Source organism: Gopherus flavomarginatus, chromosome 8 (genome assembly GCF_025201925.1).
Source record: "Gopherus flavomarginatus isolate rGopFla2 chromosome 8, rGopFla2.mat.asm, whole genome shotgun sequence".
Lineage (NCBI taxonomy): Eukaryota > Metazoa > Chordata > Testudines > Testudinidae > Gopherus > Gopherus flavomarginatus.
In genome coordinates this window covers 11276970-11291690 of record NC_066624.1, presented here as the reverse complement: position 1 = coordinate 11291690, position 14721 = coordinate 11276970, and the positions used below count along the sequence as shown (strand labels likewise).

The following is a 14721-nucleotide window of genomic DNA, read 5'->3' as shown; positions in this document are numbered from 1 at the left end:
TAATGTAGATCCATATCAAAATTTTGACAAAAAGTGCTAGGTATCTCTGGATACTTTACTTGGATCACAGGAGAAAGCAAGCATGGTGGCCTCATCCTCAAAGAAAGCCATACAAAAATTAGTACTATTTGGCATGATTTACCCAAGACCAGAATAGGAAGGTTGCAATTAAAGACTTAGATGCTTTGACAACTGTGTGGAGAAGTTTGCACAGCATCTTCCCATGTTGCTCTTGATTTTAGTTGCTGCTATACAAAGTTTCTCACTTACACATACATTAAGTTCACCCACTTTAAAAAAACTGTGACATTTAAAATATTGTGTATGCAGTAGCCAACTGATTTTCTGGAAATATGTAAAACCTTACTTATTCCATGGCAATCAGGAGGTAATAAGACAGTAGAATTAATCATCTGAAGGAGAGGTTATAATGCAAAGGAGGCCCTTTTCCAAAGCAGCACTTTGAAAATACCATATAATAGCTTCTTAGCTTAAAAAAAAACCAAAAAAAAAACCTATGCATTATTATTCAGGGTAGGTAAATAAAATTTTATTATTAGAAACTCTGCAATGCGATTTGCCAATGTGGGAGTTTAGCTCATTCTATCATTTCATAGACATGAAATGTTAAATACAATTTATTAACAACCAGGATTTTGAGCACAGAAAGGTTTAACTTATTTTTATTTGTCAGAGACAGAGAATGAGCTAGAGTTAAATGCTGCTCATTAAGCCTCAAAATATTTCTCCCTTCTAAGTAATGTGCAAGACCAGACTGGAATAGAGAACCAGACTATTTAGATTAAAAAAATTGGTTCTCCTCTGGAGGAATGCATAATAACTCAACTGGTGAATTGAACACTAAACTCGCAGACTTGGATTCTGCTAAAATGAAGTCCTTGATCTACAGGGCAAATACAACATAGACAGCTGTAATGCAAGGTTTCCCACAATGCTTTATCAAAGACATCAGCCTTGACCCAGAGCGAGCATTTGCAATTCAGCTGCCAGACTATAGAAGAGCTAAGCTTTTTCTGAGTACAAGTTGCTGACTGTACCAATATAGTGACAAACTGCGAGGTGAAGTTTTAAATAGACTAAGATCAAATACAGTTAGTGGCTTCATCTTCAAGCTCACGCTGAATTTGACCCGCAGTCACAGAAGTTAAGGAAATATGCTGTTGGTAAAGAGCACTCAAGGCCTTTTAAATCCAGAAAGCATTGGTAGATTATTTAACTACAGTTTAAAGCAAACAAGATAAAATCTTTATTTGGACACTTTGCATCCAGACCCACGATTTTGTTTTAATTCCAGGGAAGAAAGAGAATATAAAGCACATGGAAGACCTGAGCTTAACAGCACCTTTTGGACTTTTATGGGGACTGGAAACAGAGGTAACACTTGTGTCAATTTGCAGTGCAAGAGAGATTTAATACACACTACTCTTGATAATACTGAGCCCCGCCATGAGTGCAGGAGACTGGACTAGATAACCTCTCGAGGTCTCTTCCAGTCCTATGATTCTATGTAGGGAAACAGAAGAGAGCGTGAAAGGAGAGGGAGGGAAAAACCCAAAGATTCTAATCAGAGCTAAGACATTACACACTCATTGTCTCAATGACATCTATGTTGTTGGATAAGAAAACAAACAAGAGAGAGTCTGTTCTGATTTATAAGGGACGTTGTACCATAGACAGTGAAACTGTCACACCAAAACAAAGGAAGAAAAGTAAAAATAGGTAAATGTTCTTTTCATGCTGGAGAAGATATGCTCATTTAATATTCACCAAGGCAAATTATATTTAATTTTTGTGAAATCCACATAGCTGAATTCTTTCTCGTGAGTGCCTGGTGAATAGACAAGATTTCAAACCAAGAAACAAATGTTTCATTCCTTACCGTTAAAAAAAAAAATCCGATTTCCAGAAAATTTCTAGATCAAAATCAAAAGAAAGAAGAAAATCACCCCATGACTGTAAAATGCCACTTCGAAGTTTCCTTTCTTTTCTCTATCTACCTTTTGTTCTGTAGAACTGAGTGACATTACTCTAAATGAGAGAGAAAATACAAAGAAAACCTTTGCACCTCTCGATTCGCTATTAACTGACATTTGACTCTCAAATGGTCAAGGATCCACTCGTGGGTAAATCAAAGTAGCAAATTTCCTGCCCAGCCATTTCAACAGACTGAACAATTATTTTTGTATTCCTCAAATGATAAATGTCACTTACCTTGTAATCTCTGGATACACTGTCTGATGGCACAGAACCTGAAATCTGACTAGAAATGGTAGCAGCTATGAGCTGTTTACACCATTCAACATGGGATCCTGTAGGGCTACAAGAACAAAATAAATATTTCAGAATGTTTAGCAATGATTACTACTTTACACTGAGGAAGCGATGAGAACATTTAATTACACCCCACACGAATACAACCAACAAACAATTACACAAACACTAATGACATTATACTCTTTAAAAGAACAGACTACATACCACTTTTCTGTCCATCAGATTACAAAGAAGAATTCAATTTTATTGGAATTTGCCATTAATTTTGATTCAGATGTGCAACTGTTAATCTACAAAAATGTTCAGGGCCCTGGGGACATGAAACTCTTGATTCCCTTATCAGATATTGTTAAAACTATTCATATATTTCTGTTTAAGGCCATCAAAAATAATTTATTTTAAGCAAGTGCTTCCAGGACTTAAGTGCTTTCAAGAATTTCATATACGTGACATTATTATTCAAATAAAGCCTAAGGGCATGGCTATACTGGAGAGTTGCAGCGCTGGTGATGGGGTTACAGCGCTGCAACTCACTCTGTGTCCACACTTGCAAAGCACGGCCAGCGCTGCAACTCCCTGGTTGCAGCGCTGGCTGTATACTTGGTTTGCTTGGGGTGTAACGATTCGCGCTGGTCATCAAGTGTAGCCACCAACAGCGTTGTTATTGGCCTCCAGGGTATTAGGAGGTATCCCAGAATTCCTGTCCACAACAAACCGGAATGGCTGAACTCCGATCTCCTCGTAGCTACTTCGCTACAAAACAAACACAGCTGCTCTTTGCTCCAGCGAGCGAGCCAGCAGAGGCAGGGGAATTGCTTTGGAATGTTCACAGCTGTTTGCTTGAGGAGAGAGGGGAGGGGTAGTGTTGAGCAGCTGCTTATATGGTCTAAAGACTATTTAGGAGTGCATAATTTGCATTTAGTGAATAAGAGACAGGTGGGAGAAAGGTAAAAATGATTGAAGGTAGGCACTGTGTATCTTCCAGTCCTTAGAACTTGCAAGGCAGGGAGCTGAGAACAGTGTCAGCTCCAAAAATCCACTCTCTCTGTCTCCCCCACGCTCCCTGTCACACACCACCCCACCCTCCTCTTTTGAAAAGCACGTTGCAGCCACTTGAACGCTGGGATAACTGCCCACAATGCACCACTCCCAACAGCGCTGCAAATGTGGCCACACTGCAGCGCTGGTAGCTGTCAGTGTGGCCACACTGCAGTGCTTTCCCTACACAGCTGTACAAACACAGCTGTAACTCCCAGTGCTGCACATCTCCAAGTGTAGCCATACCCTAAGAGATAGAAACTGCCATTTAAAAGGAAATATTTTTAAGGGAACACCTCTAAAACAATAGGAAAAATATATAACTCTTCTTCAAGGGAATTTTCTACCTAGCTGTATCTCCTTTTTTGCATTTGCTAATGACAGGGACACCCATTTCACATTACTGAATTTTGTAATTTAGCAAGCACACAAGATAACCCTCCCCTCCCCCACCATCCCCCAAGATACTGGATCAGGTAAGTCTACAGCAGAATTTCACTAAGCTGGACTAATGCAATGTGTGAATGGGACAGGGCAGTGCAGACTGGTGAAGTTCAGAGACTACTAAATATTGAGACTGGAGGAACGACTGTAATTTAACACCAGAGAATTTTAAGTGCCCTACGTCTACTTCAGTATATTTCGGAGTGCCAGATGAGAGGATGGGGGAGTAATAGGATGGTCCCTATTGCCCTATTGTCCCTGCTCCAAGCACAGCAGTATAACGTGAGATAGTGTTTCAACAATTTAATGCATTTTAGTGAGGTGAGGTTCTTCTGTATACACAGTGTTTCAATTCAAGTTAGGAACAGAAAGTACAATACATTTTAAAAATAGTATATAATGAACAAACATATAAGCTAATTTTGAATTCTGGGATACTCCCAGAATGTTAAAGTGAATGACTAATAAATCACAAATGAACACAGCACAAACAGGTAAAACTGGGATTTGAGGGGGTGTGATAGATTGTTCACCAGGAGCACAAGATACCTCTTAAGAGGCCTTAAACACACTAATTGCACTGTGTCATAGCGAGAAGTAGCACATGGGTTTCAAGAGGTGCTGGCTGAAGATAAGCGTGGTGAGCGCTGCAGCAGCTACCTATCTGAAGTGGAAGACCATCAAGTAATTTTTAGTCATGGATTTTATTAGTTCTCTCCCTTGCTGCATAAACTTTACACAGCACCACTTCATAATGTATGGTTTCATTATTAAAAATCAATTACATTCTTCTTTCAGAGAAGTCTCTTTTACCTTGACCGGATTTTAGTTTCATTTGCGTCTTTTGCAGACACTTCTACCCACATTTTGCAGAACAAAGTGTATGAATTTTTAGCTACAAATCCAGCTAATGATAGTATTTCTCTCTCTTTTGCTCACCTGTCTCTTTGATCTCACTTACTGGCCCTCTCCTTATTCCATGAAATTTCTGGTGTGTTTCTCCTCACGATAAACAGTGTCTGGTTTTCAGGCATCTTTTACTTTTGCCCTAACTCCCACATTTCTAAGCATTTCTCTGTGCACACACGTCAGTTTGTATTTCCCCATTTTGTTAATTATGAAAATAATTTGGGTTTTTATTAGGGACTGTCCACACTAGAAAGTTTTGCCACTTTAACTATACAAGTACAGTTGAAGCAGCAAAAGAAAAATTTAGTATCTATGGATGCAGTTATGCCAGCATAAAAGTGCTTACAACAGTATAAATTATTCAGTTCAGGAAGTGAAATAAGCTACACCAGTATAAAGCATCTTTATATTGGTATAACTGTATTGCTTAAAAAAACAAAAATCCACACACCCCTAACCAGCACTGATATACTTAGTGCAACTTTTCCAGTGTAGGCTAAGGTGGTCAGCTTAAACTGTATGCAACTATACCACATATAACTTAATGGTTGACACATCTGAAAAGGAAAAGTAGAATGGAAAACACATATTCGTGAAAATTAAAACTCAGTGGTTTCACTTCCACAGTGGTTCATGTAACATTACAAAGGCGCTCTGTTAGGAACGTCATAGTCAGAGTTGTGCTCTTAAAATGGGGCATAAACTCATTTTTTCTCCTAAAAGTGGGTGGCCTTTTGGTTTGAAATTTCAGAGTCAGAAAACTCAAAGGGCCTAAAAACTATGTAATTTGGCTGACATCTCTTTTTTGTTTTGTTTTTACAGGAAGCGTCTGAAATTTGACTCTTGCTGGATTTTTTTAGCAGTCTATTTAACAATCAGTTGCTATCTAAACATTCTGGGGAAAAACTTGGCAAAACTACTACTGATTTTAATAGACGCAGGAGTCATGTTTATTTTCACAAAATTTGGTAGAAAGGTGTATTCTGAGTAGATCAGGTGAGAAGTGTGGGAGGATTGTGTTAAAAATGGATTGTAGGTAATTATTTGCGCACAAGCAGCTGCCATTGCATAATCTACGTGCAGCTCCTGACACATAAGACAAAAGACTTTAATATGGAACGGTTGGCATAAGGGTTTATGTGCAGCTTCTGTTCACAACAGAGAAGGCTTTTACATACAGTTTCTAAAACATTATGATTCACGTGCACCAGCTGCTGGTGTACCTCATCTTCTCTATCAGCAGGTGCATGTATACCCACTGCCCAGGTCCCAGTCTCCAACTCTGCACAGAAACAAAACCACACTTAATCATAAAAAAAAAAGGAAATTAATCTATAAAAATGTGAAGTAATTAATGTTAATCACTTCATCACATACCTGACTCAAATCCACAAAACCAAGGAAGTGAAAAGTTATGCCACCTAAGAGCACATACTATCTTCTCCTTCACCAACAGGAGGACGCACCCTACCATTACAGCTACTGTGGAACACAAACCACAACCATAACCCTGCCCTTCCCGATCCCCTAGAGAATCCCAACCTTCCATCATCCCTGCTACTTAATTTAATGAGCCTCTGACAGTCAATCGTGAGCTCTGGATGCTAAAAGTCCGGCAGTGCAGAGGGTCTAAAGCAGGCTCCCTGTCTGCCCTCGCCACGTGCTGCTCCTAGAACTGACCAGCATGCCCCTGTGGCCCCCAGGGGGTGGGACAGAGGGTCTCCACGCACTGCTCCTGCCTGCAAGCACCACCCACACAGCTCCCATTGGCCAGGAGCAGGGAACTGCGGCCAATGGTAACTGCAAGGGTGGTGCCTGCAGGGAGGGGCAACGTGCAGAGCCACGTTCTCCCCCCTCCAGGGGCCGCAGGGGCATGCTGGCCACTTCCAGGAGTGGTGCAGGGCTAGGAGAGGCAGAGAACCTGACTTAGCCTCGCTGCACCGCTGCCCGTGGGCCACCCCAGGTAAGTGCCACTTCCAGCGGGAGCCCACATACCTCCTGCACCCCAGCCCCCTCCAGGAGCCAGAGCCCCATACTCCCTCCTGCACCCTGAACCCTCTACCCCACCCCCTCCTGCAGTCAGCCCCCATCCTGCATCCCAACACTTTGCCCCAGCCCAGAGCCTCCTCCTGCACCCAAACTCCCTTCCAGAGCTTGCACCCCAACCCCCTGCCCCAGGCTCTGCCCAGAGCCCCCTCCCACACTCCAATCCCCTAGGCCCCAGCCCAGAGCCTGCACCCCAACCCCATCCCGGTGAAAGTGAGTGAGTGTGGAGAAGAGCAAGTGGTGCAGGGCAGATCCTGGTTTGAACTTAAATTCAAAAAGTGATCTTGTGTGTAAAGAGGTTGGAGACCACTAATCTGAGGGGAGAGGGATAGTTCAGTGGTTTGGGCATTGGCCTATTAAACCCAGGGTTGTGAGCTCAATCCCTGAGGGGGCCATTTAGGAATCTGGAGTAAAAAATTAGTTGGGGATTGGTCCTACTTTGAACAGGTGGTTGGACTAGATGACCTCTGAGATCCCTTCCAACCCTGATATTCTATGATCTACTCCCCACTACACCCAATATCTGCAACTAATGATGTTAGCAGATATGGTAGTTCAGCAAAGGGGAGTGGGGACATTGTTATTGTTGCATGGTCTGTGGTGTGCAGTAGCTATGGTAATAAGTAATGTGTCAGTGACTTCCCCAAAAGCACTGCTCTTAAGAAACTCCTACACACATTCTTCTGCCTCAGAAAAAAGAAGTAAGGGATTTTTTGTTTTTCTGAGTTTTTGTACTCCCTAAGACTCTGATCCTGCAATAAAGTTTGCCAGCACAGCACCCATTACAGAATCAAGGCCTAATTTTGTAGAGCACTTAGATACCATGCAATAGGTGCTATATTAAAAACAAATCCTGTAAATGTCAGCAGGTTGCAGACACTGAGCGTTCATCAGGATCTGCAAAGATCTATTGGGATTGGAAAAGGTACAGAAAAGGGCAACAAAAATGATTTGGAGTATAGAACAGCTTCCATCTGAGGAGAGATTTATGAAACTGGGACTTTTCAGCTTGGCAAAGAGACAACTAAGGGGGGATATGATAGAGGTCTATAAAATCATGACTGGTGTGGAAAAAGTAAATAAGGAAGTGTTATTTACTCCTTCTCATAACACAAGAACTAGGGGTCACCAAATGAAATTAATAGGCAGCACCTTTAAAACAACAAAACGAAGTATTTCTTCATACAGTGCACAGTCAACCCGTGGAACTCTTTGCCAGAGGATGTTGTGAAGGCAAAGACTATAACAGGGTTGAAAAAAGAATCAGATAAGGTCCATCAATGGCTATCAGCCAGGATGGGCAGGGATGCAAAACCATACTCTGAAGCGCCCCTAGCTTCTACTTGCCAAAAGCTGGGAATGGGCAGCAAGGGATGGATCACTTGATGATACCTGTTCTGTTCATTCCCTCTGAAGTACCTGGCATTGGACACTTTTGGAGGACAGGATACTGGGCTAGACAGACCACTGGTCTGACCCAGTATGGCCGTTCTCATGAATCACAGCAATGATGAATATCAGTGTCACAGGAAGGAGGAGATCCACTACATGCACAAGCTAGGCTTGCTTTGATGTTGCAGCAGCTGCACATAAAAGCCTTTCCTCAGTGCCAGGAACTGCAAGGTTCACTATTGGTACCATGGTACTGTTCCTCACATATGCACAGCATGCCTTCTCCCCAGCCCTAGCACTGATATCAAAGGAATACTATTCTCTTCCCATTTCTAAACAGAATTATTTTGAACACTATAGGTAAAATATTTTTTAAATAATGAACTCTTGAATGATCTAAATTCCAAATTTCCATCTTAACCACTGAAAAGATACTCTCCTCACATGCTCTGATAATTCTAACAGCTAAAGGAATTGTTACTGAACTTGCAAGAAAATTCTCTTTCGGAACGGTACAAGCAGGAAAGGTACAAAAAAGTATTGGGCAGAAATGTACAAGTCTCTGAAAACAAGACTGAAAGTGGCTGCTCACTTCCTCTATATAAATAAATATTGCTAGTTTCTCACTAACAACAACATGCTCTTCACAGAGAAGTTTGATATCAAGCAACATCACTACAGTATATCATTCAGAGATCAATCTTACCTATAATTCCAAGCCTCATTAAGTGTGTGTCAGGCTGGACGGAGACTACCCTGACACTATAGTCTAATGCTATTACTGTTTTGGTGCACTTTTTGCTTGATTCCAGCTGTGCCCATTCCCCCCATAATATTACCCACCAGTTTGTGCATATTAGATTTGTTTTAGTTGATGTAACATACATAGGTATTAGAAGTTTTTAAAAGCTCTCTCAGATACCCCTTATCTAATGTAAATTAGATAATAATTTCCCCCTATTTTTAAGATATCAAGTACATCCCTGGAGCTGGATTGTTTTCCATTTGTTTGTGAGGTTACAATGCCAAGCTCCAGACTGATGTCAGCATCCTGCTGTGCTGCTGTTGCACCTTAAGCCACAAGGGCACCGCTGGTGTAAAACAGTCTCAACCCTGTTTGCAATAACTCAGGGGGAAGTTAATTTTCTTTCAACTACCCCCCCGCCCGCGGCTATCCACACAGCGAGAGAGGGCGGCCCTTGCTGTTCAGCCCAGGACGGGGAACAGGCTGAGAACCGGAGCTGGCATCAGCCTGGGACGAGCGGCCCTGGCCGGAGACACAGAGCAGGGGGCTGCAGCCGAAGGCGGGGGCCCGGCGGGTGAATGGGGCGCGGGCCGTTTCACGAGCCTGTCCGGACAGTTCGCGCCGCCGCCTGCGGGCCCCCCCGGACCGATGGCGGCCCCGCCGGCGGTGGGGCTCCCCCAGTAGTGCCCGGGGCACACGTAGTGCCCGTGCCCCGCAGCGCCAGCCAGGGCGAGCGGGACGCGGAGCGACCCCGGCGGCGGATGGGCGCAGGCGCCTGTCAGGGCCCGGCGGGCAGGGGGCTGCTCACCTGTCTAAGGTCTCCACGCTGGGCTGCCGGGAGCCCGCAGCGGGGGCGGCGACCCCCAACCCCGCCGGCCGCACGGATCTGCGGGCCACCCCGCCGCCCTCCAGAGCCGCCCCCAGCACCCGCTCCATCTTTCCGGCCGGGCCACACTCAGCCAGGCCGGCCCGGCCCAGGCGGCGGCAGGAACTGTCACCTGGCGGCGGCGCTTACCCACAGGCCTCCGCGGCGCCGAGAGGGCGGGGAGCGGGCGGCCGGGCCGGGCCGGGCCCCGGCAGGGAGGGACCCCCCCGAGAGCGGGGTGCCAGGGGGCCCGCAGCTCGCCGCCCTCACACCCCGCGAGAGACGTTCCTGGGTGTGTCCTAGCGCGGGGCCGGGGCAGAGCTCCCGCCACCCCAGGGCAGAGGGGGCTGGAAAGGGGACCAGGGCGTGAGCCGCCCACAGCGCCCTCGGCCCCTGCTCTCCAAGGCCCCCAGCGCCTCCCCCCGGGGTTGCCGTGTAAATCTGAGGGCGCTGGGGCTCACAGCTGTTTTAAGGGTGACCAGATGTTCCGTTTTATAGGGTCAGTCCCAACGTCAGGGTCTTTTTCTTATACAGATTCATATTTCACCGCATCTCAATTTTTCATCTTTGCTGTCAGGTCTCTCTAGTGTTAATGCCTCCCTGCTCCCTATGCAGCCCCAGGGAGTCAGCTTTGCAGTCACATACTGCAACAGGAGAGGGCTGGTCACAATGGCACTGGGGTGCTGACCCACACCCCCTTCCAGGGTCCTGGCATCCTGCTTGAAGTCAGTTGATTTCTGTATAGAGAGAAAGGGGGTTACGCTCAACTCTGAATTAGTGCCCAGGGTTAGCATGCAGGGTAGACTAGCACATCAGAAGTAAAAGGGTTGGGGCGGGGGGAGTTACAGAGACCACACCTAGTGGGGGAGGGAAGCTCCAGGCAGTGTTGCTATCCCTCCTTCACCCAAATAAAGCAGAACAGAATGAGCAGGCCCAGCACAGGGGCACTTCCCTTGTGCAGTGACAGGCATACCCAACTAGGGATTCGGAAGTGGTTTAGAGTTTCCTTTATTAATGCAGAGATTACATAAAGAAGGAAATACAGCTTAGAAGAGCTCGTTTATCTCACTTTAATAAAAGGGTTGTTTAGTTATGGTACTAATCTACTAATTAAAGTGATTCAACAGGTTTAGCATCAGAGGGGTAGCCTGGATCTGTAAAGAGCCACAAAGAGTTCTGGGGCACTTTATAGACTAACAGACATATTGAAGCATAAGCATTCATGGGTGAATACCCACTTCATCAGATGCCTGATGAAATGGGTATTATTCACCCATGAAAGCTTATGTTCCAATACGTCCGTTAGTCTACAAGGTGCCATAGGACTCTGTTGCTTTCAACAGGTTAAATTTTTTTTTAAAAATGTCAAATGTAGCCTATGCCCAAAATTTCTGTGAGGTTTAGCTATGGGAAGTTTGAAGAATGTGTTACTGCTGGAAGACAATCTAAATATGACAGATTTTTAATTTTGATCCTTTTGATAACATGGCCAGTTTTGAAAGGGGGGAGAGTATACTGAGCTAAGTATATTGACCTCCTATTCTGTAACTAGTGGCACAGCTTTCATTATCAATCAGATTACAAGATACTGGAGCAGCAAGCTCTTCCTGTAAAGAGGAGGTAGGGCTGATAGCACAGATTTTCACTAATGGTAGTGGTAGATTTCATTTAGCAAGAACTCTAAGGAATCTGGTTTAAAAGTCTGATTGCATAATATTTGTTCCAAGTAGCCTGCCAAATGCAGATAAAGAACAAGGCTTATAAACTTCAACTAGAGTTTGAGATGCTCTTATACCTTTTACATAGATTTTTAAGGAGCACACTTGTTTAAACAATCGCATCTTTAGTAATTAGCAAATATGCTAGTTCTATGATGCCAATCATGTGAAATAAATTGATTTGAACACCAAACTGATTGAAAAGCAGTCTAGTATTTGAGTAAAGTATTAAAAAAAACCTCTAACAAGATAGGTTTAATCAGATGTTGAGGTCTGGGTTTTTATATTGACATCTCTTTCTTTACTCATATACATGCAGCTGGATTTTATACTCTTTCGCAAGTCACAATTATGAAGAATTACAGTGTTATCCCTTCTGATAAGTCTGAACTGTAACAATTTTTTGCCATTTACAAAGCAGCTAAAAACTCTACATTTTCAGAATTCTAGTCATTTATAAATATCAATGTTTTGCTGAGCAATGCCAATGTCTGCAGTGCTGTACAAACAAAAGCAAGACTCTGTCTTGAAGAGTTAATAAACTAAAAGAGAGGTTCTGAGAAGACAGCAATGAGGGAGTTAGTTTATAATCAGTGTACCTGTATTGTGATGTTGGGGTGGAGAGAATGTGCAACAAGGGTAAAAAGTGAATTTTCAGAAGAGTTTTGAATAAGGAGAAGGTGGTGCTTGATGTAACACAACTGAGTGGTCATTCCAAGCCTTTGAGATAGTATGCAGGTAGGAATGGAAGAAGGAAACCAACATTTTGAAGCTGGCAGCGGTAATCACAGTAGTGATGCATGGTATGTATGTGCAGCTTGTTCATCTTTTACATCTAAGCCCTGTTGGATATAAAAGAAAAAGCAGAAGAATTTTTTCTAGGGGGAGAAGTTTTGGGGGATTTGTCACAATGAAGATTTACTCCAGTCATTTTAGCACCATGGTATAGTGCAGAAACATAGCACAATAAAAGGCTGCCCAACAGTGCTTTTAAAAATGCCTAAAAATTCTTTTCTCATTCACCCTCCCTAAATTAAGAGTTTGGCAATTTTCATATAACTACCTTGGTCAAACAATTGAGCTAACCGCTGTGTAAGGCCCAATTCTACAAGTCCACTGCTGTGTCCATATGGAGCCTCAGTGTTCACCAGCATGCAGTGAACTGCAGGATCGGGACCTAAATAAGCAGCTTAAAACAAATAGAAAAAGCTGTATATTAATAAAGATCAGAGTTTTCACACCTATATCCATAGCCACGTTAAGATTAAAAGGTTAGCATCCTAGAACAAATAGAAGCTTAAAGAATTAGAAAGGTGTGTTTTTTTGTATTTAAAATTGCTATTTTAATAGAATTAAAAACAAGGATTTTATTCTAAATCATTGTCTTGACAAAGAATCCAAGTGAACACAAAGCTAAGTTAGAGGTTTTCAAAGAATGAATTTCAGCTCTAGCTACATAACAAATGCAGTATCAACTGTATTGGCAATATAAATGAATTGTATATATGTAATGAAACAAGTGCATTTAATCCTTTTCATTGTATTAAACTTTCCCAAACGATAGGTTTATCATTTAGTGTTTACAAAGTAAAAACTAGATTTTCTAAACTCCTCCTGCACACTGCTGAAAGATTCTACAGGGGTGTTTGATCCAACTACTACAATTCTCAAAAACTAATAAACTAGTTTTTTATAGACTATATACAAATAGAAGGTAATTACATCAGAATCTGCATAGTTTTAAAGTTGTTAAATTATACTCTGCCATAGGGATAAGTAGCCAAGATGAATTTGAGCTTCCTTGTTCATTAGATGTACTGTGCCCAATTTATTTTAAACGTGCCAAGATTTTGGGGGGAGGGGAACTCAAAGCTGCTGCTCCAGATACATATGCTGAATTATATAAGACAGATTCAGGAGAGAGTAAAATTGAGAGGATGAATATAAGTGGAGGTAAGCCATATGTCCTTAGAACACACACAATACAAGCAGTATTCTGAATTTCCCTGAAAAAATAGTGCAATTTTCTTAGCATAATATTGACTGTATCAAATTAAGAGGTGTTTTATTTCTATGCAAAATACTATTTCTGAAATATTCCAATGTTCTCTAAACTATCTGATTTTTATGGAATTCTATGCTTTAAATTTAGCTTTTGTACCCAAGTATTTACACTTTACAAAAACTGGAGAATTTCTAATAAACTATATTTTATATACTTACACAAACTTAATTTGTACATATCCTATTGTATTTTGCTGTTACATTTTGTAGATCAAAACTTACATATACAATAATTTACAAAGGTAGAAGCCTCAAGTGTCAAACATTCCCTTTAAAATAACTATATTATCTATGAACAGTCCTTTACAAATCCTATATTGCAAAATGTACTCAATTGCCTGAAAATCATTAAAACTTCCAAGTATATGCAAATATGAATTAAAATATCAAGTAGCAAAGTTTGTGCTGCTTTAAGTGCTTGTAACTCTAATGAAAAAATACCTGAAAGGAGCAAATTATAAATGTAACAATAGAAGCCTCTGAAATGAACGTCAAACCAAGTTCGTTGAAAGATTCAGTCAATGCACAATCTATTATCTGCAAATTTTATATACTGAAATCCCTTTAAATACTTGATAAAGAATAAATTTGTTAAAGGAATAGATTAAAATGCTCTAGCTACACATTTAAGAGGTTCCCAACTCATTACTCATAATCTGAAGAATTTTAAACTATTTTGGTATAAAAGCTGCTCTGAATAGGCAAGTTTCATTTTAGAAAACATATAAAAGCTAAGCTTATTGCTACTATTTGACATTTAAGCAATGTCTTTGTGGATCCTATTTTTTAGATTTATATACGTCTTCTTGAGAACCGTTCTTTATTTTTGGCAAATTAATGAAAGCAATATTTTCTGGATTTTTACTGACGGAACCAAGAATCAAAAATATATGTAGTGTTCCACAGCTAACTTTAAAAAAAAAGGAGTTTGCAACTTATTTTCCCCAAAGCCACCACAATCCTCATCCATTTATTCTAAAATCTTCATCTGCAATATAAAAGTTAGCCTGTCTATACAGTTATCTTGTTTTCAGATACGTACTGAGCAAGTTGAATTGTTAATTACAAGTTTCTTGTCACCTAAAGTCCTCAGATTTTGAATTATTTTGAATAAAAACTGGAGTAGTTTTCAGTTTACTAGAAAAAAATCTATTTCTGAGCACTTTGCTTTTGAAAGCTCAAGAAGATAATACAACTCTCAAAGA

General features: G+C 41.8%; 1 protein-coding gene across 5 annotated transcripts in view; it reads right to left on the bottom strand.

Moving 5' to 3' along the window:
- Positions 1-9808, bottom strand: part of MTMR1 (myotubularin related protein 1) — a 64451-nt gene extending 54643 nt beyond the window's left edge. For 4 of the 5 annotated variants that reach the window (XM_050964741.1, XM_050964743.1, XM_050964742.1 and 1 more), the window contains exons 1-2: positions 9678-9807; positions 2233-2338 (exon numbers count right to left, since the gene is read on the bottom strand). In XM_050964741.1, the coding sequence (XP_050820698.1) occupies positions 2233-2338; positions 9678-9805 (234 nt within the window). In that variant the 5' untranslated portion in view covers positions 9806-9807. Of the gene's footprint in view, positions 1-2232; positions 2339-9677 lie in introns of all 5 variants that reach the window. The other variant, XM_050964746.1, reaches the window with a different exon arrangement.
- Positions 9809-14721: the final 4913 nt, after the last annotated feature.